The 25,949-nt window shown below is 43.6% G+C and overlaps 13 protein-coding genes across 13 annotated transcripts; 5 read left to right on the top strand and 8 right to left on the bottom strand.

The window, feature by feature from the left end:
- Positions 1-475: 475 nt before the first annotated feature.
- Positions 476-1,294, top strand: O0I10_002050 (guanine nucleotide-binding protein subunit alpha; the record flags this gene model as incomplete). The annotated part of the gene is made up of 6 exons (XM_058482138.1): positions 476-495; positions 567-696; positions 758-911; positions 976-1,060; positions 1,136-1,163; positions 1,223-1,294. The coding sequence occupies 6 exons, from the start codon at positions 476-478 to the stop codon at positions 1,292-1,294; spliced, it is 489 nt and encodes a 162-aa protein (XP_058347269.1).
- A 257-nt stretch (positions 1,295-1,551) lies between these two features.
- O0I10_002049 (60S ribosomal protein L37) lies at positions 1,552-2,160 on the bottom strand (the record flags this gene model as incomplete). The annotated part of the gene is made up of 4 exons (XM_058482137.1): positions 1,552-1,589; positions 1,661-1,762; positions 1,832-1,967; positions 2,158-2,160. The coding sequence occupies 4 exons, from the start codon at positions 2,158-2,160 to the stop codon at positions 1,552-1,554; spliced, it is 279 nt and encodes a 92-aa protein (XP_058347268.1).
- Positions 2,161-2,329: 169 nt separating this feature from the next.
- O0I10_002048 (2-oxoisovalerate dehydrogenase subunit beta, mitochondrial) lies at positions 2,330-3,899 on the bottom strand (the record flags this gene model as incomplete). The annotated part of the gene is made up of 7 exons (XM_058482136.1): positions 2,330-2,769; positions 2,836-2,944; positions 3,002-3,157; positions 3,220-3,422; positions 3,497-3,574; positions 3,646-3,781; positions 3,849-3,899. 7 exons carry the CDS (start codon positions 3,897-3,899, stop codon positions 2,330-2,332), a joined length of 1,173 nt encoding a protein of 390 aa, XP_058347267.1.
- A 649-nt stretch (positions 3,900-4,548) lies between these two features.
- O0I10_002047 (uncharacterized protein) lies at positions 4,549-7,060 on the top strand (the record flags this gene model as incomplete). The annotated part of the gene is made up of 14 exons (XM_058482135.1): positions 4,549-4,551; positions 4,611-4,659; positions 4,728-4,978; positions 5,046-5,162; positions 5,220-5,372; positions 5,432-5,565; positions 5,630-5,744; positions 5,805-5,871; positions 5,929-6,050; positions 6,110-6,231; positions 6,299-6,515; positions 6,577-6,711; positions 6,769-6,895; positions 6,963-7,060. The coding sequence occupies 14 exons, from the start codon at positions 4,549-4,551 to the stop codon at positions 7,058-7,060; spliced, it is 1,710 nt and encodes a 569-aa protein (XP_058347266.1).
- A 127-nt stretch (positions 7,061-7,187) lies between these two features.
- On the bottom strand, positions 7,188-8,494 carry O0I10_002046 (uncharacterized protein; the record flags this gene model as incomplete). The annotated part of the gene is made up of 3 exons (XM_058482134.1): positions 7,188-7,566; positions 7,622-7,944; positions 8,012-8,494. The coding sequence occupies 3 exons, from the start codon at positions 8,492-8,494 to the stop codon at positions 7,188-7,190; spliced, it is 1,185 nt and encodes a 394-aa protein (XP_058347265.1).
- Positions 8,495-9,782: 1,288 nt separating this feature from the next.
- On the top strand, positions 9,783-10,430 carry O0I10_002045 (uncharacterized protein; the record flags this gene model as incomplete). Its single annotated transcript, XM_058482133.1, has 2 exons — positions 9,783-10,247; positions 10,326-10,430. 2 exons carry the CDS (start codon positions 9,783-9,785, stop codon positions 10,428-10,430), a joined length of 570 nt encoding a protein of 189 aa, XP_058347264.1.
- A 47-nt stretch (positions 10,431-10,477) lies between these two features.
- On the bottom strand, positions 10,478-11,248 carry O0I10_002044 (uncharacterized protein; the record flags this gene model as incomplete). The annotated part of the gene is made up of 1 exon (XM_058482132.1): positions 10,478-11,248. One exon carries the CDS (start codon positions 11,246-11,248, stop codon positions 10,478-10,480), a length of 771 nt encoding a protein of 256 aa, XP_058347263.1.
- A 295-nt stretch (positions 11,249-11,543) lies between these two features.
- Positions 11,544-12,831, bottom strand: O0I10_002043 (uncharacterized protein; the record flags this gene model as incomplete). The annotated part of the gene is made up of 4 exons (XM_058482131.1): positions 11,544-12,383; positions 12,454-12,491; positions 12,555-12,596; positions 12,663-12,831. The coding sequence occupies 4 exons, from the start codon at positions 12,829-12,831 to the stop codon at positions 11,544-11,546; spliced, it is 1,089 nt and encodes a 362-aa protein (XP_058347262.1).
- Positions 12,832-13,566: 735 nt separating this feature from the next.
- O0I10_002042 (uncharacterized protein) lies at positions 13,567-15,118 on the top strand (the record flags this gene model as incomplete). Its single annotated transcript, XM_058482130.1, has 3 exons — positions 13,567-13,737; positions 13,800-13,957; positions 14,011-15,118. 3 exons carry the CDS (start codon positions 13,567-13,569, stop codon positions 15,116-15,118), a joined length of 1,437 nt encoding a protein of 478 aa, XP_058347261.1.
- Positions 15,119-15,457: 339 nt separating this feature from the next.
- Positions 15,458-18,030, bottom strand: O0I10_002041 (uncharacterized protein; the record flags this gene model as incomplete). Its single annotated transcript, XM_058482129.1, has 3 exons — positions 15,458-16,599; positions 16,660-17,512; positions 17,575-18,030. The coding sequence occupies 3 exons, from the start codon at positions 18,028-18,030 to the stop codon at positions 15,458-15,460; spliced, it is 2,451 nt and encodes an 816-aa protein (XP_058347260.1).
- Positions 18,031-18,702: 672 nt separating this feature from the next.
- On the bottom strand, positions 18,703-20,579 carry O0I10_002040 (uncharacterized protein; the record flags this gene model as incomplete). The annotated part of the gene is made up of 6 exons (XM_058482128.1): positions 18,703-19,251; positions 19,306-19,694; positions 19,768-19,810; positions 19,868-20,170; positions 20,234-20,400; positions 20,510-20,579. 6 exons carry the CDS (start codon positions 20,577-20,579, stop codon positions 18,703-18,705), a joined length of 1,521 nt encoding a protein of 506 aa, XP_058347259.1.
- A 1,626-nt stretch (positions 20,580-22,205) lies between these two features.
- Positions 22,206-24,404, top strand: O0I10_002039 (uncharacterized protein; the record flags this gene model as incomplete). Its single annotated transcript, XM_058482127.1, has 10 exons — positions 22,206-22,473; positions 22,556-22,624; positions 22,686-22,956; positions 23,015-23,127; positions 23,193-23,256; positions 23,327-23,459; positions 23,537-23,642; positions 23,700-24,073; positions 24,127-24,175; positions 24,235-24,404. 10 exons carry the CDS (start codon positions 22,206-22,208, stop codon positions 24,402-24,404), a joined length of 1,617 nt encoding a protein of 538 aa, XP_058347258.1.
- A 268-nt stretch (positions 24,405-24,672) lies between these two features.
- On the bottom strand, positions 24,673-25,478 carry O0I10_002038 (uncharacterized protein; the record flags this gene model as incomplete). Its single annotated transcript, XM_058482126.1, has 2 exons — positions 24,673-24,950; positions 25,064-25,478. The coding sequence occupies 2 exons, from the start codon at positions 25,476-25,478 to the stop codon at positions 24,673-24,675; spliced, it is 693 nt and encodes a 230-aa protein (XP_058347257.1).
- Between the last annotated feature and the right edge of the window lie 471 nt (positions 25,479-25,949).

Raw genomic sequence — 25,949 nt, 5'->3', positions numbered from 1 at the left:
GATTGAATGTGCCCAAGTACTAGTCAACGGTCTCGAGAAATTTGATTACAAGTTCAAAGAGGAAAAGAACATGGTATACATGTGCATCATGCATAAGACTATCAGATAATGTATCTCATACGGCTGTATTCTTATTATAGTATCACGCTGAGCGCGTCAAGGAGTGCCATGCTGTCGGCGGTATAGTGACTCCGGAGTTGTCAGCAGCCATTAGCAGCATATGGCGAGACGATGTGGTGGCACAGCTGCTTGATGAAAAGGATGGAAGCGATTTCTATCTCATGGACTCGGCATCCTAGTATGTTCTTGGCAAACAATAATACCCACAAGGATAAAAACAATTGACAATAGCGGGATTTGATATAGCTTTTTCGAGAATGCGGAAAGGATAGGCGAACCAGATTACGTGCCTTGTGAGCAAGATGTGCTGCGTGCAAGATCCAAAACCACAGGCATTACAGAGACGCGGTTTAAAATGGGTCAGCTGGACATTCAGTGAGTATAACCCAAGAATGCAGTACAATGATTACTATGCAGCAAGCTAATTGATTGATTTGTAAAAATAGCATGTTTGATGTGGGTGGTCAACGCTCTGAACGAAAAAAATGGATCCATTGTTTTGAGGCTGTGACATCCATTATCTTTTGTGTATCCTTGAGCGAATACGACCAGGTGCTTCTTGAAGAATCACGGCAGGTACATACAATATATGAAAAGTTGCCACCAATACTAGATATTGAAGCTTGTACGACTATAGAATCGCATGATGGAAAGTTTAGTGCTGTTTGAATCAGTTATCAACAGCCGATGGTTCTTACGCACGTCGATCATTCTGTTTTTGAATAAGATCGACGTCTTCAAAAGCAAACTGCCAAAGCTCCCATTTGAGCGTTATTTTCCTGATTATGGTGGTAAGCTTACAGGTTCACTCTTACAATGAATCCATTACTAAAAACAGAACATGCTTTGATGCAGGTGGCCAAGATATCAAAAAAGCGACCAAATATATCCTTTGGCGATTCAACCAAACAAATCGTGCCAAGCTCAACATTTACCCACAGTAAGCACATGCACCATTCATTCAAAAAACCCCTTATTGCATAATTTGTTCTCACCCCTCATTGCATTTGCATAGTCTGACAGAGGCAACCAGCACTACCAATGTAAGTCTAAGGCTTACTCATCCATCCTTTCATCCATTAACCCAATATTGCAATCACAGATTCGATTGGTTTTTGGTGCTATTGCTGAAACCATTCTGCGTAATGCACTCAAAGATTCCGGGATTTTATAATGAAAACATGCTCCTCATCCTTTTCTCCTCCTCCTTTTTGTAACTCCCTCTTTGCATAATGGTCATCATCCATGACTTCTTCACTCCTGTTGCAATTGCATCCCATCGTTATAGACATCCAATCTTGTTCCTTCTCTTGTGTTTGTAGCTCATCTTTATATGCATCCCGATTGATAAATACGGTCGCACACTCAGCTAATCTAACCGATTCGGCCTTGCTTGTGTGCATGTATAACTGCAATGTCGTATCCGTGCTTTTAGTTCTCGGTCTTTTGTTGCTTCTTGGCTTGGGTGCCTGTAAGGATCGTATGCGAGATTAATACGTGCACGTGCACAATGCAGTGTAATGCATTAATGGAAACGTACCTTCACGGAAGCCGTTAGTGAAGCGGCGGTGAACAACCTTAAGGTGACGCATACGACCAGTACCAGTGGTTCTTCTACGCTTAGCCTTTTCGGACCAGTTGACTATTGTTATAAGATACTCGTGAGTCATGAGGTTGGATGGTGGATGGGGGCTGGCAGGCATTCACTTACACTTTCTCATCTTGGCGGCGGGATAGCCACAGCTGGCACAGGTCTTCTTTTGCTTGTGGTATGAGCGGTTGCCACAGCGACGGCAAAGGGTATGCGTCTTGGTCTGGCGCTTACCAAACGATTGGGTACCCTTGGTCTAATGGAAGGTTCGTGTTAATGAGCATGTTGCAACTGAGTGAGCATGCTGGAATCGAGTCGACTGAAAATCGTAGAAGGATCCATTGATTCATTCATCCATTGTATTCATCCATCCATCCATCCATCCATCGATTCTCAAGGTCGTCGTGATTCAGCAAGTGTATCGTTATGGTGATTTGATATCGTACCATGGTGGATTAATCGAGAAGGAGAAACTGATGAGCATCGCCGATCCAACTCATTCATGGTCCTCAGCGGGGCGTGTGTCCACACAATCCACATAATGCAGCTTAAACTATCATGTGACTCAGACATTAATTCTTCTATTACAAATAAACATGGATGCTTTATTCATTTTAATTAGTAGTTTACAGCATTCTTGATGGCATCGAAACATCGAATCATGTTTGGCATATAGAACTTTTCAAAGATAAGAGGGAAGGGAGTATCCCAACCACATACACGTTGAATAGGTGCTTCCAATCGCAAGAAGCATCGCTCCATAATCGTAGACGAAATCTCAGCACCCATACCACTTGATTTAGGTGCTTCATGTGCCACCACCAGGCGACCGGTTTTGTTTACAGACTCGACAACCGTATCCACATCCCATGGCATAATAGTACGCAAATCAATCAATTCACAGCTCAAGCCTGGCATCTTCTTTTCAGCTAATTGAACAGCGTTCTCCAAAGTATACATTTGTGCACCATAGCCAACAATAGTGACATCCTTGCCACGCTTTAGCACTTCAGCCTTGCTAAGTGGAAGCTCATAATCGGCAACGGGCACTTCCTCAACTAGAATGATCCAAGTCATGTTAGCTGCTAGTGATTTTCTTGATCATGGATTATAGGTTTACTCACCAGCTGCACGATAAAGATTCTTTGGTTCGAAGAAAATGACAGGGTTACGATCGCGTATAGATGCAAGCAACAATCCCTTAGCTTGGATAGGGCTACGTGGAGTGACAATCTGTATACAAGTTAGCTACATGCCTTCCCTGATTTCATCCTTTCACTGTGATAGTACCTTTAAACCAGGACAATGGGCAAAGAAAGCTTCGGGGCTTTGTGAATGGTAATGACCACCGTGACCTACAGCTGAGCATGGTGCACGAATTGTCATTCCACCCACGTTGAATTGATTGCCGGATCTATATCTGTACTTGGCAGCTTCGTTGACAAGCTTTACAAAGTCATGTTAATAATAAAATCATAAACGCCATATATATTGTATGCTACACCAACCTGATCAAAAGCAGGGAAAATGTAATCGGCAAATTGGATTTCTGCAATGGCTGTATGGCCCACTGCAGCCATACCAATAGCAAAACCAGCAATACCTTGCTCCGTCAAGGGCGTATTAAAGACACGATCCTTGCCAAACTTCTCTGCCAGACCGGTGGTTGCTCGAAATACACCACCAAAGGATACATCCTCACCAAAGACCACTGAATACAATGAAAGAGCATGAGCATTGTTCCATACATATAGATTTGTGGGTATTGTGAAAGTGGATGCTTACCAGCATTATCATCGGTGGCAAGAGCAATTGACATGGCATCATTGACAGCTTGGAACAAATTCATCTTCCGCGTCTCACCTAAAAATGGGAAGAATGAGAATCCCACACGCACACAATCATCATCATCACTATACTATGATCAACCATACCATCGATAGCACTCATATGAGCAAGTTCAGGGTTACGTAATGCGTCTTCGGATGTACGCTTTAATAACAGTGAATGGGCCACACCTTGTTTGATACCATCTTGTGGTTGTGCTGAACCAGCAGCATAACCCCTTCTCTATGAACAACAAGGAAAGGCGTCAGTGCGCGTTGAATACAATGATGTGCATGTATGTGGCACTTGCTTGAATATAATGCAAGGAGCGACCGGCGAGTTGTCTAAATCCAGGCTGCATATGGGTATGTTGTTTGGAGTAAAAGGAAAAAGAGTGTCGACTCCTTCTGGGGAATGAGGAAAGGTTTAAAGTCGGTCATCACCGTGGGAAATTCTATCAATTGGAACGAACACTGCATAAGCTGACTTGTCCAGGTACACCCATCATTACTGCTGTATTGATATACATTTCCCACACACGTTCTTATATACACAACCTTTTCTTTGACGATCAAAGACATTGCCATTTGGAGCTAAGGGACATGCTTACCCTATCAAATAACTATGCAAATGTGCTTCATTATTATGGGTTGTCATCCCTGGTTTATTCTAAGATCGCGTGAAAGGGATCAAGATAATGAACCACTGCCATCTACGTGAATACAAACACATTTCATTGTCTATGTATGTACTTGGCTAACATCAAAGCTATATATGCAAATGCAACTTGACCATGTGTGCAGGCTTGTTCGTATCATGATCACCCTCGTCATGCGTTTACGATATGCTTGGGCGTGTGTGTGTGTATGAGTGTGCGCGTTTTCGTGTATGGTATATGGTGGCAAGCTTGGGTGGGTTGGGGAGAGAGATGGTGTTGCAGGAGGATTTAGGAAATCAAAGCATTGCTTCTTCTCTTCTTGTACAGCTCCTGCCTCTGACCTTGACAACCAATGGTACTTTTACAGCCAACTATTCTTGTTCATGCACACCTCTAATGCCATCCATGGTATAGGAAATCGATCTCACGACTGAGCATTACAGCAAACAGCTAGAACAGAAAGGTGAGCGACCTCCGTATATCGAACAGGAACCTTAAAACACGTCAACTCACACCAATCGACAAATGAAGACGCCATTTTGCAACCTGGTATCTACAACACAGCTGTCGCACCCTTCATTGACTGTGGTGGTAATCAAAGCGACGCAACACGGTTGTTATCCGAGTCCTATGTTGGTATTCCTTCCATGGTCAAGGCTGCTGCTGATTCGGCACAGTTGATCGGCGTCGATTGCCAAGCGATTCTACGAGACACGATAAAGCAGACCCTGTTGGAGAACTTTGATCCAGAACGCGTTGATGCAAAGCTGATAACTGCAGAGGTACGTGGTGTGGTTTTAAGCATATGAATGTGGCATTATCATTAACAGAGCAAGTGCATGATACCAGGGTCCAGTGTCCATGCCTTGGTTGGATACTCTTGTCGAAGACGCTCAATGGCGACGCACCATTTACGATTTACTTGACAAGCACCCTCGTTGTGAGTTTTTGAATGTGGCTGTAATGGTAAGTGTTATGCAAGATGGACGGCATTAAGCTCATTGTGGCATTATTTGTGTGTAGCGTATGGCCGAATCGGGTTACAAAGATGAAGTTGCACGACTACGCACATCATCCAATTACGTCAAGGTTTACAGCTTGATCCTTGGAGACACCATCAGCGAGATCATCAAGAAGGACGACATCAATGTGGATGAAAGCATATCAGATCTTGTGGTGAGTAGGATAGGAGATTCAAGGGGATCAAGTTGTGAATTAACTATTTGTTTGGGTAGCGAGTGTGCTGTGAACAAGAGCATTTTTATTTGTATGCGCAGGTGCTTTTGAGACGTTTATATGAAGACTTCGAGAGCCCATCATTTGCAAGGTTATCAAAGGAGTTGGAAAAGGCTGCTACATCCAGAGGATAGTAAGTAATAGGCTGACTTTTTCCGGTCTAGAATCATTCCCTAACCCCAATTGGACTTTACTAGTGGCGAGTTAGTCGACATTATCAGAACATGCGCAAACGACGTCCCTCCACAATTGGCAAGTGCGTTGAAATCAATAAAGTCTTCGGGCCAACCCACACCTGGAGACCTTATCACAGTAAGTGGCAACGCTGGAGCTTCTCTCAATATACTTGTACTCTAATGATGATGATTGTAGATATACAACATGTACAAGTCCAACGCTCCACCCAATGTCATTCACATCCGCGAATATGACTTGATCAGTAAGATGGTATTATTAGGGGACGATTGATCGAGTATACTTACTTGCTTTACGCTAGTACTGCTATTGAAGATGCTATTCGTCCCGAACCCAAATGTACATTTACGACCAGAGATGGTGGACAAGATGATATACATTGTGAGCTATGCGACAGTATTCAATCCTAGCCGATCATCACAGGTAATTTGGTTCGTGTTTAAAGTGGTATTACCAATATGCTGATCATAATCACGTATTAGGATCAAATGGCAACAATACAGGATGCATGCGACACCTTGCAATCGCTTCAAAAAGAACTTCGTAGCAACCAAACTGGTGGCGACTTTACCCAATCCATGGGAGTTATTCTGGAAAGCCTTCGGTAGGATGGGATGTGTGGAATGCAATGGTATCGACCCTATGCAATGGCTGACGTAGCGTGTATCTAGGCTTCCTGTAGCATCGATGGCGGTGTTGCTATGGATAGAATACCTCTCAACCAAGACGCCGTATTATGAGACATATTACCGATCGGCAGATATACCACTTCCACACCATTTATTGGACGAGATCGCTTATCAACATCCTCTTCAACGACCACAAGTCTTGGAGGTGATTGAACACTGCCTATCGCATTCATACGAAAACTTTGCACCTGAAATTTTGGTACGTCGATGACAAAATGTATGTATTTTCGATAACCTTAGCTTATCATGGCTCTATTTAGCAAACATTGCAAAAACGGTGGATTGAGCGATTGGTATACTTGGTTCAACTACAATACACCATCCCAGTTTTCAAACTTGTCAAGCGTACGCTTTCGGATGCAGACTATAGTTTGACGGTGCATTTTGTGACCTTGGTATGTGTGTGGATTGAATACAAAGCTCTTTTACTCAACGACTATAACCGATTGTAGGTTCTCGAGTCGGCTGATCCACCTTACAGCATCGAATTTATCGAGAATACCGTCGACATTCTTTATCCTATTGCCGACACGATTAGCATTGTGAAAGGATTCGACTCTGTGCTTCAAAAACTTGCAGGTTAGTATTGGTTTGTGGGTTGTCCAATCCAGCCAAAGGATGTATGATTGATTTTTCTATATATCAGATTATACTTTGAGTGATACTGCTAATGCCAGCAACGAGCTCAAGGACCGGGTATCGTTCATTATGCACAAATGTAGATCGCGTAAGCGCCCAATGTAGTGGAGATATGGTATATGCAATAATAGTCTATAATGGTTACAACTTTGACGATATGATGATATGGTATGGAGGAGTAGTGATGGCACGGCTGAATGGGATATATGGGAGGAGGGGTTGGTATAAGATTTCAATAACGATAATGATGAGAGGATGACAATGAATTGCGATAAAGGGAACTAAAACGACCGGCAAAGAATGCTGAGAGCCCAGACTCAGTATAGCCGCTGGTGGGTTGTTGTTGTTGTTGATGATCGAGGATGTGCTTTGTGCTGTCTACTGAGCTGACAATAATATCTCCATTGGGATCGATACAATCTTCAGCATTCTCCAAAGCGATATCACCAGTGAACCATTCACCGGCCAAAGCTTTACGAATAGCCTTACGTCTTTCATGCCAATGCATATAAATAAGAGTGCCAATGACAACGACCCAGTACGCGATATACATGGTGACCGTAAATATCGTACCAAGATTGTCCCATCCTAATACGGCACGAAAGAGCTGCCTATGAAGTGGGGTTATTGTCACGTTGCATTTTGCTTTCATTCATTGTAACATACCAACCGCCATCTTCACTTGTCACGTGCTGAGAATCGCCCCAGCTGACATGCCATAATGCTGTTGTCACCATGTATTCGATAGCATTTTCCTCATTAGGTACGTTTGCGATAGCCTTTTCCCATAAGTAATCTTCAACGTATCCAACGGAGCGCGCTAGTAGGCCAGCTGCCATGAGAAAAAAGAGGATAGAAGAGAAGACAAAGAAGCGACGAACACGCCAAACCGTCTTGAAACGATTGAGCAGGTACCCAATAAGTATTGCACATACAAATCCAGTGCAAGCAGGGATGGGTATTTGGCTCACAGGTGTATTGATAGCAACCTGTGCAAGTAAAAATAGCTTAATATTTGTATTCCTGCTCGAAGATTAAGAATGGAAATATACGTACACCACTCACGAAAAGCAGCACCTCGATGCCTTCACGTAGAACGGAAAGCAAGGGAATTACCATGAATGAGCTTTGCTGTAAGCGAATCCAAGGATTACTTGATGTGCTTTGTAGAGTTTTTGCGAGTCGATGTTTCCACCGATCTTCAAGACGTTCAGTTCTCAGCATGAAAAGTGCCATAATTGTCATCAAAACACCGCCGACACCACATAGCACGGAGGTAAAGATATCCTCGGTATCACTCCAAAAGTTGTGTAGTGCGGTGTACCATACGACAATGACGGCTGTACCGATAATCACGCTTATGGCGAATCCGATTAGCGTGCCTTGCCATATTTTACGTCGCAAGTGCCGGTATACAAGTGACTGAGAATCAAATAGCTGTTGGATGAAGGTGAACAAGATCGATAATACTAGAGCCACTTCCAAGGTTTCCCGTAAAACAATAAAGAACACTGGAATCGAAAAGAGATCACCGCCCATAGCATGAAGCAAAAGATTGGTATGTACGTAGCCGAGGGAAAGGTGTTTGGAGATAAAGAAGTAAAGCAAAAAGAAAAAAAAAAGAGCGAGCACACACAGCTGCTGCTGATCTTGGGAAGCATACGATGGATCTTAAACAGGCAAGGCATAGTGGTGTTTCATGCATCTTACTTTTGTCACCATAGGCACAGCATGGTATTCTAGCCTTAGCAACTAAAAGGCTTTGATGATTGGATACTCGCACCATTTAGCCAACAAAGACCAAGCCGTTTCTAGAGGAGCAACGATCGCCATCAGAATGAATCCGTATTGGTAGCACGTATCACTCCCTGTCGTGGCCTTCAGGGGTGTAGTATCTGATCAAGTACAAGGAAACACGATCAATGACATCCTTGATTGTTTCTTGTTCACTTTCCGCATCATATTTGCCAACCAATCTATGCATAGACTTTTATGACCTCTCGCTCATTGTTGATAGCCAACATAACACGCCTCCCAAAATGGACTTTTCACAACCACTGATAACGCTTAACAATGGCCGCATTTCATTTTGGGTGAGAGGCTGCTTTAAATGTATTCAGTGGTGGGGGGTTATTACTATCCACGATCATTTTTGTTCTTTATCACCATGTCAACGGCCACCATGGCAACGGTAGCTTGGGAATAATGGTGAATGTTGTGAACATGTGGTTACTAGCAAGGGCGAGCAAACAAAAGAGGCAACTTGCGCCTTGATAAAGTGGCGTGACCCAATAACCTTGGGAACGAAGATCAGAGCCCGACGAACCACCATCATTGTGCGCGTGCACAGGCTTCACATGCGGCAAACGGTAAGATATATCAAGCAGTGAAGATGATGTGGTGTAACCATTGACACGCTCGGATGAGAAATGACAGCCCATTCTGCTATAAAAGCGGTTGCACGACTATGCCATGTTATCCATGAATCCGAAAACATGAGCCACATTTGTTTTTGAGGTAACAAGTTGTTCAAGATACTCTTTGTGTATGTGTGGTCCAGACCGGATGTTACGTTAATGATGATGATGAAGGGGGTGAACATTGAATAATGACATACAGGGGGAGAGAGAAGGAAAATGAATATCTCGATAATGTTGTGGATGATAGTGAATATTCTTGTTATTACACAAGTTCCCATTTCTGAGCTTGCAAAATCGAGAAGGGGAACCTTCAAAGTTGACCAAACCTTAACCAGGTCGTGAGTTTCCTTCTCTTCCGTGCTAGCTGTCTTTTTCCTCCTCCCCTTCTTTCATCCATTTATCCATCCATGTCTACCACGTCGGTTGATTTACTACGACGTAAAAAGTTTACTCGCACCACGTCGTCACCCAAACAACCGACAGATGAACAAATTGAGCTGGTGCGCTCTAGTTGGGAGCGTGTCTCAGAGCTCCGCCAAGAAAGCGATAGCGCTGCTATATCACCAGCACACGCATTTGGGCTTGCCTTTTACGATGCCCTCTTTGCTCTTGAACCAGAGACACGGCTATTATTTAACAACATCTTTCCACAAGCAAGAGCATTGACTGGAATGATATCATGCCTTACTCGTGCTCCTGCAGCTGTGACAGCAGCAACCACAGTGCAACAGCTTCAGCAGCTTGGCTCTCGACACGCCCAATACAATGTACATCCTGATCATCTTGCACTCGTTGGCCCTGCCTTTGTTTCAGCTCTCAAACAACGCCTTGGAACAGAATATACACATGATATTGGTGATGCATGGTTAAGCGTAAGCATTTATTATCCACGTACGTAGGCACATCCACGTGTAACTCAATTGTTCTTTTTTTTGTACTACTATATTTAGGCCCACGCTTTCGCTGCACACCACATGCGTATAGGGCTCGTTACCCAGCTGGCCTGGGATGGCCGTAGTCATCATTCAACTAGCGCTACATGTACCATACAATAAACAACAAAAGGAGGAGGAATAACAATGGCTGTGTGTATACGTTATGTTTATTTCCGTGATAATGAAAACCAACGTTTTGCTCGAGTAACCAAATTTGATCTTTGGTTTGCATGATGTGTTGTGTCACAATCGTGTGTTGTATGGATGCGTGTAGGCAATGATGCCGATCTTCCTAGCTGATGATGTTGTTTCTCGGAACCCTTCCGTTGTTGTTGTTGTTGTTGTTGTTGTTGTCGTTGCTGCCATAAGTCATTATTACTACTACTATGGCCCCCATTACTTGTTAGGGGTGATGTCCTCGCACTTGCCACTGTATTTTGACTTGGTCGTCGTTTGGGTGGTTGTTGGTGGTGATGTTGTAAATAAGGTGAAGCCATATTGGAATAGCTATGCTGTTGACGAAGAAGGTTGGGGTGCATAAACCTTTCACGTTGTTGTTGAGGAGGAGGTCGACGTTGAATTGGAACAGGGGTTGGTGGCGGAGGTGAAGCAGGAGGAGATCTGTTGTGAACGTTTCTTGGAGGTGAAGAAGGATGCTTCTTGTTGTTTGTAAAATAAACGAGAGGAGTATGATCGTCATGATGTCTGGATGGTCTCTGTGGCGGTAATGCAACGGGTTGAAGCATATACACCATGTTGTTAGGTTGACAACAGCAATGTCCATATCCACCATTAGGCGTTGTTGTTGTATAAGGTACATAAGCCCAAGCGGGTGGGGCACCTGTCATGATCATTGGTTGATGGTGATGATGATGGTGTGGAGAAACAGGTCTGTGCTTGCGAGTCGAATAAGAGTATCCTTGTTTGTTTTGTAACATGATTTGCGTAAAAGAAAAAGAAAGAGATGCTTTTGGGGGAGATCGTCTTCTCTCACAATTATGGTACTCTTTTTATTATACGAAAAGTGAGTTGGCTATGGGAAGATTGATTTAGCTGCATCCTGCATCGGAAAAAGTACAGCTGATGTAATAAACAACTGAGAGTCGCATCATTGTTGTTGTAAAGCGGGGGAGGATGAATGGTCAACGTAATTAATACAAGAAGGGGAGAACGACTCTGCTAATTGGGTGCCTAGATGAATGCTGATAGCTGTGATGGGATTCCTTGGCAACATCATCGTTCTAGACTTGTCTCCATTAAACCCAGTACTTGGTCTAGCTCATGTTCCTCTAAAACTGGACCATCGTGTGAACATTTTGCACGCTTCTTCAGCTCGTTGCAGAGCAAATCCAAATCGAAATGGTCGAATTGTGGGTGTTCCGAAAGTCGTTGCCATACTTCGTTGCATGGCACAAGCTTTGTTGAATACGTTGCTGGATCAATGACTACACCTTCGGACATGATGGTCATGAATCTGTCAAAGTCGTGCTCCAGCATGGATCCCTTGTTATCCAATCCAGTGACAATCGGCACAGGGTGTTGAGTGACAGTATCATTCAAAGAACCTGATGGGTCAAAGAGTTGCTCTGAAAGTAGTTGGTTGTATGCTGATGAACACACTTCTTCCTTGAGTCTCTCGCAAAACGATACGCCATCCTTGTCTCGAATACATGCTACTGCTGATGATGGCACACGCATGATGCGTTTGGCTGCAGGTTGTTGATCATCACCGCTCCCATCATCCTCATTCTTGTCGTTGATTGGATCGTGGCTGATATCGGGTATAGTAAATGTGGGTACATCAATGCCTTGTCCTCGCAAGTGGTCGAGTTTGTCGTTGAACGTGGATGCTGCTGCTTTCAGAGCCAGCAATTCCGATTCCATACGCTTGATGACATCGCGTAGCTCGGTGTTCTCATGTTGAACAGCTTGCATGCTTGTTGTATGCGTCTCTTCCATAAACTTGATCTTGGTCTCCAACTCTTTGACATAGCGTTCTTTGCGTTCTCGAAATGCTCGTTGTGCTGCACGATTCTGCTCCTTGCGTCGTTGCTTTTGTTCAGCTGTCAAGTTCTATCATACAATCCAATCATATTAATAAATGCTTGCAATAGGATAACATCCATTTGGTGCTCTTTCTTACATGTGTATTCTCCCCGACACCAAAGCGTACAGCATTGTCTAAAAGGTGGCTGCTGTCAGTTATGCATAACAACCATCTCCATGATGATCACAACAGCTTACTGAATACGCTATCACTGTCACCCCCTATTGATCCTTCTCGAACTAAATGATATAAGCGTATCGTAAGTAACTTGCATACGGCACTCGTGTATTGTATGGGTTATTTACTTTGTAGATTGGCCATGCTTGGGCTAACCAAATCGTCCCACTTTCGTTTTTCAGGATCGTCTATTCCCGGTTTCAATGCTGACTGGCCAATGACACCTGTGGACTGTGGTAGTGAAGGAGCGATGGGTCGAAAGTTGGGCCACTGTTGTCGATTCTTTGTGGTAGACATTGGGGTGTGAGAGAGAGAGAGAGAGTACAATACAAGATAAAGGGAAGCGTTGGCTGAGTGTAATTCAAAACATCGCATGTCTGTGTGAGACACCTTGTTGCACCTTAAACCTATGCTGTTGAAATGCCCATAGATGCCTTGTTGTTACCACTAATTGGGTCATTTGATTTTGGAGCAGTAATTAATAGATTACATGTGGTCATTTTTCATGCATATGCTCCTCGTTCTTTCTTCTCGTATCATTAGCTTTTATGTTCCTCTAGTAAAGTGTTGTACGAATGTTGTTAATAAAGATGGTGGGGAGCTTCGGTCTTCAATCAAGACGAGTGCATTTGGCATTATGCATACACAAGTATCCTTTGTCTTTAGGAGTCCCTCATCCAAGCATGCTCCAAGAACAATGGACGCAACCCAATCAATAATGAAGGCACTTATCACACATGTATATCATCAAAGAGATCCATTGTACTCTCAAGATCCCAACTTTTATTACTAACACCAGCAGGTTGGACCCGTTTAACCTTGTAGAAGCATTGGATGATGGCATTTTCTATCAAAGAACAAGTTCGTCTATATACTAGAAAGGTGATCGAGAAATTAAACTCTTGAATCCAAGGCGAGGGTATGATCAATGTTTGAAATTGGCTAGAACGGACCTTTTTGGTTTCCAGCGACACAAAATGATCGAGTGGTCTTTGATACCAGCTGTATTCTCCTTTTTCTCTCCACCGACACATGCCTCGCCGCAACTACAATGACTCCAATGTGGTTGCCACATTCACTGAAGATCACGCCACAACGCAAAAGTCAAAATACATGGCACCGCGATCAATGCGACTAGCTTCTCACAACAAGACACGGGTCGCGTATTTCCACGATGAAGGCGTTGGCAATTACCATTATGGTGTAAGCGTTCTTTGTCGATCGTCGTATAGAAGAACGTCTCTGATTGTCTTATACTTTGATAGGAACGGCATCCTATGAAACCTCATCGATTGACGCTCACCAACCACCTTGTACTCAAGTACGGCTTGCATCAAAAGATGGAGATTTTCCAACCGAGAAAAGCTACAGACAACGAGATCTTGGAATTCCATGCAGCTGATTACGTTGATTTTCTCAAGAGGTATGGGTATCCATGGAGAAATGGGAATGCATGGTATTGATGGCTACGTATAGAGTGACACCTGACAACGCTGAAGAATATGAGAATGTTTTCCAAAGATTCAACGTGGGCGATGATTGTCCAGTATTCTCAGGCATTTACGAATTCTGCCAACGCTATGCAGGGGCAACCATTGAAGCTTCAAGAAAGTTGATTGCAAACGGTGCCGACATTTGTATCAATTGGTCTGGTGGATTGCATCACGCAAAAAAATGTGAAGCGAGCGGGTTTTGTTATGTCAACGACATTGTCCTCGGCATCCTTGAATTGCTTCGTTACTTCCCTCGTGTCCTCTACATTGATATTGATATTCATCACGGCGATGGTGTACAAGAAGCATTCTATACAACGGATCGTGTCATGACAGTGTCGTTCCACAAGTACAACGGTGATTTCTTTCCAGGCACTGGACACATCGATGAAATCGGCAGCTCACTCGGCAAATACTATTCACTCAACGTGCCATTGCGAGATGGAATTGATGATGATGCATACGTCTGGTTGTTCAAAGAAGTCATTGACCAAGTGATCAACACATTTCAACCCTCAGCAATCGTATTACAGTGTGGTGCCGATTCACTTGGCTGTGATCGACTTGGTTGTTTCAACCTTAGTATTGAAGCACATGGCAAATGCGTGCAACATGTCAAAGAATTCAAGATACCCTTACTGGTCGTGGGTGGTGGCGGCTACACGGTCAGGAACGTCGCTCGTTGTTGGACATATGAGACATCTATTTTGGTCGACACTGAATTATCCAATGATTTGCCACCCAATGAATACATTGATTTCTTCAAGCCTGATTATCAGCTTCATCCACATCTCTCAGGTCGTGTCGAAAACCAAAACGACCGGCAATATCTTCTCAAGGTGCGAGAAAGAGCTATGGAGCAATTGCGATACCTTGATGCAGCCCCCAGTATACAAATGCAAGAGATTCCACCTGATATCCAAGGCTTCCTCGATGGTGAAGATGAAATGATGGATGAAGAGGATGATTCAGAAGCTGGAAAGGATAGACGTCGAATGGCAGCTATGGCAGAAACCGAATGGTACGAAGGCGATGATGATAATGAAGGCGAGGCAATGGATGCCGTATGGCAAGATGCTGGTTTATCCTAATATAAGAGTTTTCCCTTCCCACGTATCCCGCAACTCTCTCATTAATTCTCTTTCTCTCTCTCTGTATTCATTCACTTCTTTGTATCATATGTCACATCCTTTAATATTATATACATAGTGTTCCGTATTCACATCTAAGATTCATTTTTATTGAGGTATAGATGCATTTTTATCAAAACTGAAAAAGATCTTGCTCAGGTTGAGGAAGAGCATATCCTATGGGTGGTGAAGGGGTCGGGGAGGTCGTCGTTGCAACTCGGGGTATTGATTTTAAGAATGAATGGTTCGTTGCCAAGAGAACTTCATAGATTTGCAATAAACAGAATGCGTCGCTCGCTTTCATATAGAAAAGTCTTTTTGAGTATCGCTGGCAATCACCTTACTACTACTATCATCATCCTTACCAGCATAGGTAGCTTGATCCACAGTCAAAGGCCGTTGTTCCCAATTGCTTAGCTGTTGCTTCTTATTCATGCTGACACCTAAAAAGTGCTTTACAGTGCCAGAAAGACCACCAGTGATAGGTTTGTCATCTGCAGTGCGCAAATTCTTGAAATCCACTAGATGCTTGGTCGACCACTTTTTCACACTAGGCATGCATTGACCAAGCAAGTTGAAATCGCCTCCAAAATCGTAGGCTATATGAAACTCCATTAGCATATGAAAAGAAAAAGGAACACCCATATACTTGCCTAGTTTAACAATGTGATCGGCTTCAAAGAGCATGCGTAAAATAAGATCCAAGTCTTGTAAAAGCACCACGTGGGTCGGTTGCAATAAGGTAGCAAGATCCACCAAAAACACAAAGCCCGTATCGGAAGCAATCTGCATGACAGCCGTTTGCAGCTTCTCTTGTCTCGCAAATTGGGGCACCCATTCAGTATCCAAACCACAAACTCGTGTCTTAGCAAGCGTTGCCTTCATATATAACAAGTCTTGTTGATTGTCTACCATGACAGGTCGAGCATGTGCCGGTAATTGATACAGCTGATCGTCATTGGTCATCGCGTGTCGTGAAGGAATAGGTCGAGGTTGGGAGAGCTGCTCGCCTTTGAATATGCCTACAGCACGATCTTGTAAGGGTCGTTGATAGTATTGAACAAAGAATTGTTGTTGTTTCAAGCGTCCTGCAAAATAGGTTGGTGCCACGGGATCGCCAATATCAACAAACTCTTTGATGGCAAGTTTGGCAAGTGCAGGGTCATCGGCTGTGACAAGATCAATGAGGCCGTTGTAATTGGAGCTGCTGGATACTGAATAGTCGTTCTCCGCTGATTGTTGAGCAGCCCTCTCCATGATGATCCATCTTAAACATGCATATCGCTGTGAAAGCCAAATAAAATAATAGGCTGTCGGCTCCTCGTTCAATTCTTGCATAATCTTTCCACAACAACTTGTAAGATCTTTTTGGAATCGACGCTCTTTCAATCGAGGTAACGGTGGCACTCTTTGTAGATCACTCTCCAGGTCTTTGAGATGTTCTATCATGATGCATACATACATATTAGTCACATGAAGGGAGATTGTGGATATGTATATACCTTCAGGTACAATGCCTAGTGATCCCGCAAATGTGTAACGAAGCTGTCTATTGATGTAATCAAGTAACTGCCGCTGCAATGCTTCATGACCACTGACATAGACTGGCATCATATTCGACATTCCATTTGATATCATGTCTCCAGCCATTTGCTCCACTGGGAATGCATGAAAAAGATCAAGTCGACGTATGCATGAAATTGCTTCATTGTAGTGCTTGTGTTGCATCAGCATCCGGCATAATCGTACTCCCTCTTCCTCATAATCACAGCCATGCGCCATCAAGGAATGTAATTTGAATACGCCCATCGCATAATAGATAAGAATGGGTGATGAGATCACGTCGAGAAGATGAATGCATGATTCTTGATGCGCGTATTTCAAACGATAGCGATCCAATGTCTCAGCTGGAATATCCATAAGATCAGCAAAGGTCACCTTGGCCATGCCATTTTCAATATCATCCTCATCCTCATCATTGCTCGAATCATCCTCCTCTTCATCATTGGAACTCAATATCTCGGTGATGGTCACATCCAAGTCGTTGTTCGAGTTGAGTGATAGCGGTGGTGGTGGTGGTGATGTTGAATTATCGTCATCATCGAAAGAAATAAGATTGGGTTCATCATCATCGGGAAAAGAAATAAGATCGATTTCCTCTGGTTGCTTCAATGTCACCGTTGTCGCTTTTGCTTTGGTGTGATTCTTGTTGGGCACCTTATACTCGTTGGGTGGTGTATCCAGGAACGTTTGATAAGCTTGGCATGCTGCCTGGACAAGGTATCGACGAAATTTGGGTGTCAAATCACGATCTCGACGTTGAGAAAAGTAGGAATCCAATGCCCGGATGAAATCCTACATCAAATTCAATGGAGTCGATAATGGTATTCACTCTCTTTAATCCTCTTCCTCTTTACCAATATGAAACATCCTGGATCGCTACATAGGTAAAGCGTTTCACTGAGCCTGGCATCAAACGTCATCTTGGCTGTCTCGATATCTTTGATCCGTAAAAAGGTCTCTGCATTCTTATACGTCTCGACCAATCGACGTACAAGAAGATGGCTATCCATGGACGAGCATATCGACTCTAACTGCTCTTGACTGATATAGTTGATCTCGGCAGCCGATCGTGTCTTGTGGGGATCTCCAGCAAGTTGGTTTTTGGACAATGAGGCTCGGATAGTTCGGACAGTGGCCTGTGACACGGTGGGTCGTTGCAATGGTTTCTTCGGGGTGGATTGTGGCAGTGTTCGTTGCTGTGGCGGTTGCGAAGGAGGAGAAGGGGATGTTGTCACCGAGGTTGGTAAATCGGTTGCTGTTGAAGTGATTACCCAGTCGTCATCAGAGGAATCAGAGTCATTGCCACTCATTGCTTGTGTCGTGTAGAAGCTGAGAACATGAGCTGCTCTCCTTAACAGTAGGAAAAGGGAGAGAGTCGCTGTGCGAAAGCTTTGGTTTGAAAAGGAGGAGGAGGAGTTGCCTTGGATAATGTCTTTCGAGGCCCGCGTCCATTTGAATCACAAGGTCGCGTCATATGCGCGTTGATTGTCTTTGCCGCTTTTATTGTTGTTTTTTTTATCATATTCTTTGTATCCATGGAAACATAGCATCATAATAAACCTGAATAAACACGATAAATTTCACCTCACGACGACATTCTCAAATCAAGAGTACATCTAATAAAGGCTGCTTTTTCCCACCATCTATAAGGTACATGGCCATTTTCATTCAAAGGTGATTCAAAAGGCGGGATGGATGATTCTACTTGGTCAATTAGTTGCCATCAAAGTATGTCCCTGATATATCATGAGATTCGATTAAGGTCACGTGAAAAGGTGTTTCTTATGCTCTCCTCCTCCTCCTCCTCCTCGTCAGGATAAGTAATCACAGGTCATGTGTTGATAGCTGACAATCCCCGAATTTACATTAACAGTTTTACTATACTTGGAATATAAGCGAGATGCATGGCATGGTTTATTATGGTAGTAAACAAAGGGGTGGGGGATGCGTTGTTATTGGATTTGGTAGTAGAGGGTTATAGATTACCGCCCCTTTTTGTCATTCTGTTGGTCGAAACGAGTTGCAAGGCGTTGAAAGAAGCGAGTACTTATACTTGGCGTATCTCCTGTTCCCCGTGGCGCTGTAAATGCTGTAGGAACACCTCGAGTGATGAAGTTGGTTGTGGTTCCCAATCCTGATCCCATATTATCAAATCCACCAAATCCAGTAAGGAAGCTAGCGGGTCGAAGGGTATTCATGGTTGCAGTGATGGGGGTTGGATGCTGTTGTGTAGGTCGATGCTGTGATGATGGCTGTTGTTGTTGTTGCTGTGAATGATCGTCATCCGTTTGTTGAGGTTGTTTCATAGTCATAGTGGAGGATGTAGTGGATGTGCTTGTGCTAAGAGACATGAGGCCCGCATCACTGGATCGTTCTGATAATAAATACTTGAGTCCTTCTTTGGTCTTCTTCTTATCAGAGCTGATGGATTCATGAGTGATGATACGATGACGGATCTCGTTGCGAAGGTTGAGATTGCGTTCGATCTCCTTTTGCATCTCTTGCCTGAATTCTGCGGAAAATACTGGGCCCTGCGTAATTGGCATTAGACCCACTAATTGCCATTTGGAATCATTGTATCTTACCTTTGTGATTTCAGTCTCCTTTCCACCATCCCAATAAGAGGAGACAGAGCCAGCACCATTACTCAGGGTGTCGTCATCAGATAGTCGTGGTTCACTGAGGCTGTGAATGGTATCTTGGGCTTGTTCAAGAAGAGCAGAGTACTTTTTGGCTTGTGCAACCATCATTGCAAGCTGTTCTTCTGATTCAATTTGCTGCCCTTCCAGATCGGCAATCCTTGCACGTAATTGATCGTTCTCGGAAACAACTCTGCTAAGGTCGACTTGTATGTTGCGTACAAGGTGTGATGTATTGGAACTTGATTGCTTTTGACTGGTAAGTGCCTTCTCAAGAACAGCTTGTAGATTGGCATTCATCTCACGAGTAGTAGCAAGCTTGTGTTCAACCTCGGCTAATAAAGAATGTGTGTATGTGTGTGAGCAAAGATGCATTACAAACAACAACAACAAAAAGATATGCATTACCGAGTCGTTTTGCATACATGCTTACTCGTGCACGAGAGTCGACCTATACTAGGATCTTAGCTCATGTCGAATCTTTAGCCGTGCAACATGATATCCATACCATTTCAGAAGCCATGTCGTTTAATTGTGCTGATAATCCATCCATTTCCTTCCTGAATTTGGTCAACTCTTTACGAGCCTGATTCAACTCTTGCGTAAGATGTATTCGATCATCGGCTTCGTTTAGTGTATTGTGTGTATCATATGTATATGTAGCGTCATCATCGGGAGGAGGTGATGTAGTGGCGTCACGGGTATGGATTGATGTACTTGTGTTGTAAGAAGTGGTGGTGGAATCAGTCGATGGTTGTATTTGAGAGAGCTCCTGCCGCAACATGTCGTTTTCTTGTTCTAAGTATGCTAGCTACAGTTTGGATGAGCTAGTGTCGGTTGGTAGATGTCGGCGAATGTCTCGTTCCTGGATTACCTTGAGTTGTAGAGCTTCATTGGTCTCAGAGACAACAAGGCCTAGCTGTGCTGCTACATCTAGATCGTTGGCTAAGCCGGCTCGTTCTCGTTCTTTTTCAAACAGCATATGGCGTAGTTGTTCTGTGTCATTGATGGCATTGACTTGGCTAATAAATGACGGCTTGTCTGTTGTGGGTTGTTGTTGTTGGCAAAAAGGAAATCCAGATTATTTATGATAAGACACCGTCTCTTTTGTTTGTGCAATGACATTTTTATTGGATGGGATGTTAAATACCTTCTGGCATGGTTCCGAGGCGAGCGAGACACGGCTCAAGCTTCTGCTGTTGTGGTGAAGACCAAGTCATAGCGGGCCCTGCATTGGACACAAACGATTTTTATAGAAAGGGGAAAAAAACTCGATCATGTTAGGGTTCTACGTCATGTGACATGCAGCCTGGGTCTATACTTACAACGCAAATGCAATTACAAATTGAAATAAAAGGATAGGAAAGGATAACACAAGAATTGAAGATGGAGGTGGAGAGGGAAAAGAAGAGAGTAAATGTCATGGCATTTAGCTTTTCCTTTTTTTAGTCGATAAGGGATGGAAAGGTAAGGAGTTTCGATCCCAGATCTCAATATCCCACTACCATTCTATTTGCTGCTGTCATCAGCCTATACCCCCCCCTCTCCTTCTGCATGGATAGCTCAAATGCTAGTATCACATATAAGAAAGTAAGCATCATCATCAATAGTGGATATCGAATACCACATCTCTCCTTCATCCCTGTTAAACACTATTACCATTCAATTGTTGCATGCCCTATTTCATTAAACACAAATAGCGTGATATCAGGCCATGCGGTAATCAGTTCATCTCATTTGAATAAAGTTTAGCAAATTGCATAACACCACCCGCATCATACCATAGCAAGGGTACTGATACTTCATATAGCTTCGGTTGCACGATGATTGTTGTTATGCAAATACATACAAAGGAAAGCGGTAATATTAAATCATGTAAAGCCGTAGCTTGGTAACCACCTCTACCCTAAAAGAAGACACCATGCCTCTCCAACGTATGCTAGCTCACTACTTTGTTGTTTCGCCTAATGATTACATTGAAATCCAATGGCCTTGAACTTGAAGAACGTCTTGTAGGTTGCAATGCATCGCTTGTATGCTTTCAAAATGAGGATCCTTGTGAGTGATTCAAGCAGCTTAAAGCTCTTCGCATCAAGTGTAGGAAGCCGTTGCATACCACCAATTGAGGCCGTGGTATGTAGATTGTGCCACCTAATCCAGCTTTGCAGAAGCATCTTGGGGGGTGTAACTACATCAAAAGGATTGTGGATACGTACATGCTTCATCCTGCAATATGATTACGCTTTACTTTCTTGAACGAGCCCAAATATCACAATGACAACAATGGCAATGAAAAGGGGGATAACGCTAAAGACCATCGTAAATAGCAATGCACGGACCGCTTACAAGAGGCTTCAGCAATCAAAGAATGATGTGATGAAAAAAAGAGATGTGTGGGCGACATTTATACCTGCATACAAGTGAGCGTGGGCATTACTGTAATCACAAAGCATGTAGGATGGGACGCTTTCACAAAGAGTCTTCGATGATGTGGATGTCCACGCTGCATAAATCAGGTATGGGATAAGCAAGGTGGCAATTTCCAATCATCAAACAATAATAGTTGTGCTCGAGGATGTTTATTTTAGTGTGAGTTTTAGAAAGGAAAGCGGATGACATCTTCATTGTCTGATAAGCATAATACACAAGCGTATGTGGGGTGGGTGATGTATAACGGCATCCGGTGTTTCAGACGGCCTTCTTCTCCATGGTGGCCTATGCAGCAGCTTTGAACAAGTACTTGAGGTACCAAACTCTTCTATAATTTGATTGGCTGTTCACTCTCTCCACTTTACTGAAGAGCCCCCCACAAAAGCACCTGAACGACGCTTGACTCACCAACGAATATGCAATGGCGCTCCTTCGTCATGCTCTCGGTCGGCATGACCGTAGTGCTACTTGTTAGTCTTCTTGCCGATCCACCTTATCCACGACCTGTCCAAGTCTACGCCTCCAATCCAGTGCGCATGCGAAGGCCTCAACCCAATCAAGTTATCTTGACAATGACGGACGATTTCTTGTATCAAACGCTGATCTGGTATGAGATGCCTCTGGCTGGAGCCTCTTCAAATGGCGTGGTGCATGGCATTGGGCCCATGAAAACCGGGGTTGTGGGTATGTATGTGTGTCTGTGCGGGCTACTTTCCTCTTCCAGGTACAGCGGCACTGATTACTTTGTATGTGTGTGCATTGGCAGGTGTGCTGCAACAACGTCGAAAGCCATTGGAGACATTGCGTAGCAACCGAAGCACCTTGGTATCAGATGGTAAGTTATGATTGATTGATAGCGTATGATACGATCTTCTTACCCATCATTCTACAACAAGAGTGGAGTGTGCAATTTGAGCATACCCTTTCAGGCCCCATTTCCAAGATATCGCATGCACCTCCTCCTCCAGCACCTTCCGATTCAGATCATCGTCTCCAATTTGCCGTCATGTATCATGTCCTCGAGAATGAAGATGCACAACACATCACGCGTGTTTATTATTTCCCGGAAGAATCAAATGATGTCATGGAATACAAGGATTTGATCATGCGAGGCACAACATGGATTGACTGGTTCAACCTAGAACATACATCGATCTTGTATTCAAGGTATGTATAATGCTGTTTCTTGATCTATACATCAATAGCTACTAATATTCATGCATAGAGATCCCGACATTTACCGTTTTCGGATTGCACCTCTTCCTACGAATCTCAATCATCCTCCACATTCAATCAGCATCCCATTGGATACAATGATACCTGGTGAACCGATCAAACGTAATGCGCTAAGGATGCAAAATGCATGCATGGATGATGATCACTCAATCAATTATGTGGATTAGGATACCATCAACCCAAGTTCACTCAAAAGCATCGTGTCGTCTTTGCTAGACTCTATTCACCCGCGTAAGTATCATTGAGATGGCCGGGAGTTTTCTTTGGAACCCATCACTTATTTGCATTTCTCCCATCCCAGCAATGAAACTTATCGCGTGTTCTCTGCTGATGTACACAAGACCCGAGACTACTATCATGTCAATATTACAATCACTGATGGCAACACCACCACCAATACATGGAAGCAGCGTGATAAGAGCGTCATCAATCCTGTAAGTGAAAAAGAGGACGATGGAGGAGGATGATCATGGTTGATCCAATCTGACACACGTGAGGATATACGTTATAGACCAAGATTTACAGCGAGGAGAACGTGCAGTATATGGCATTCGTGGATGGTACACATCAGCTGCATCATGATCGCGTTGAAACTAAAATGCCACAACTTTCTCTGAGTATGTTCCTTGGGTGGTCAATGATTTACAAGCAACTCATTCTATGATCCTGTTTAGCTCGTTCCAAGGATGGGAAGACATTGGTGGTGCCTTTTATTAAGAATCAGTTCTTGACGGTGGATTACACGGATCGAGTGGATGTGCTGAAATACGACGAGGAGGAGAGCCGTTATTTGTACAGGAACAAGGACAAGTCTATTCTTCCCGAGTATTACTTTTGGAGCTATGGTGATCGATTGGAAACAGCCAGCGAATACGAGATCCCTATGGGTGCCGAGTTGGATGAGAGTGGATCATTACTAGCAGTGTGGACGGATGCCAATGTCATTCACATTTTCAAGCGTGAACCCGAACCACACCACCGTATTGTGAAGCACAGCTGGTACCTGAGCATGGTCGTCGCACCAACACAAGGAGAATTAGATGCTGCTGTAAGTGCGATTTTGTATCATCAAAGGAGACATTGCTAAAGTTGTTGCTTTAGGGGATTGGAACCATTACATTTTACAAGCATGAAAAAGACACATACATGGGTAAGTGAGGATATTGTTATTACTACTAGAGTCACTGTTATTGAGAAACGTCTACCTAGTTGTTGGGTTGCTAAACCAAGAGATTCGAACATACTCGATGGATCAAGTAGAAGAGGTCAATGGAATCCAATTTTTGGAGTTTGTACGGGAACGCTGGGATATGCTGATAGCAATGTCGTTCATCATCTTAATATTCGTTATCAATGAGTCGCACAGCTCTTCACTTTGATATGTAAATATATAAATATAGGATAAAAGTATTGTTTGCCAAAAGCGAAAAATACAGAATAAAGTACTATGAAGAAAAGAAAAGAGTATGAACATGGATAGGCTATACGGGATATGTATACAAAGGTGTGAAATGGACCGGGAATCGATTGTGATTGGGATGTCAAGCGTGGTAGTGGTTGTGGTGGGGAATGCAAGAGCGTATGATGAGTAAGTTGTGTGCGTGAGTGTGTGCGTGAGTGCGTGTGTGTGTGTGTTGATGCATTGTGTTACAAGGAGGTATTATTGTTGCTAAGCAATGGTGTAGTTTCCTCACGATGATATTGCATCTCTTCTCCAACAACGGAAGGGGGTCTAGTAGTGGAAGGACGACGAGGATGACCACGACGAGCACCGAGGATAATAAAGAACGAGGCACAAAAGAGGATGAATGCAAAGACGGTGAGGATAAGGTAGTTTAGCCACAGGATAAGAACGGATAACATGGTTGATTTGTGAATCGTGGCAGGTAAGCTGGTATCTCCCAAAAAGAACAAGAGGTGGGTGCCTAGCAACAATGTCAATGCTTCCGCTCTCTTTGTTCCATCTCTTTGTTCCGCGTCCACACACTCACACACACACGCGCTCTTTCTTTTCCCTCCTTGCCGCTTATGCACTTACCAAATAACGCCCAACTAATCTGTCCAACAAAAATAAGACAGCCCATACGACTTAACCACACGCTTGATCTCCTTTTTCCTTCTATATCGTGCTCAACAGCTGCTGACGCTGCCGCCATCTGTGCATCGTGCGGTCTTTGACGACATGCCGTCACCAACACCATGGCGATCGTGATTAAGGACGAGAGGATAGCACCAGTCAAAAAGACAGCGTATAAAGTACCTTCCGAAGAGAGAGCCCACCAGTCATTTTCATGCCTTAGTACTTGAGTTAGAGCAGTGACCGCCACAAAGATGTTGTAAAAGTTGACTGGCAAGAGAGACACAAGCGATAGCACTAATCCCACGATCCCCAGAAAGCCGAGTGATAGTCCCACAGTTCTTGAAATAAAGCCATGTTGCTTATCGTTTGCCATTGGATAAAAAGTGAAAAGAAAGAGAAAGAAAGAGAAACAATGCACAATACTACGTTCGTAGAAATATATAAGAAAAAAAAAAGGTGGCGAAGGGGAGGGGGAGACTGCTGCCAGCCCGATGTCTGAAGACTGGTGTAACAAGCCGTTGCTGCTGGGGAGGAGAACCGAGTTAAAGCGAAGGAGGAAAAGGGATTGAGTCACGGCATATGCAATAATAACACTCATTCACTTGACCTCTTTTTGGGGATGATCTTTTATGTACAAATGTCATCTATGCGTATCATTCACTCTCTTGGGAACCATATTATGCTGAATGCTTTGTGTTGGACAATGTTACAAAGGAACGGAGTAAGATGATGGAATACTCAAAACCGATTCCGTTCCTTGAAATTTCTCTCAGCTTTTCACTGTAAGAAGATCCTGGCTCGTGAAACCAACGTACAACACCTTATATCATCGACACAGCAACAC

Source organism: Lichtheimia ornata, assembly GCF_029851405.1.
Source record: "Lichtheimia ornata isolate CBS 291.66 chromosome Unknown scaffold00005, whole genome shotgun sequence".
NCBI lineage: Eukaryota > Fungi > Mucoromycota > Mucoromycetes > Mucorales > Lichtheimiaceae > Lichtheimia > Lichtheimia ornata.
Note: the sequence above shows the minus strand (reverse complement) of the source record. Positions and strands in the feature narration are given on the sequence as shown.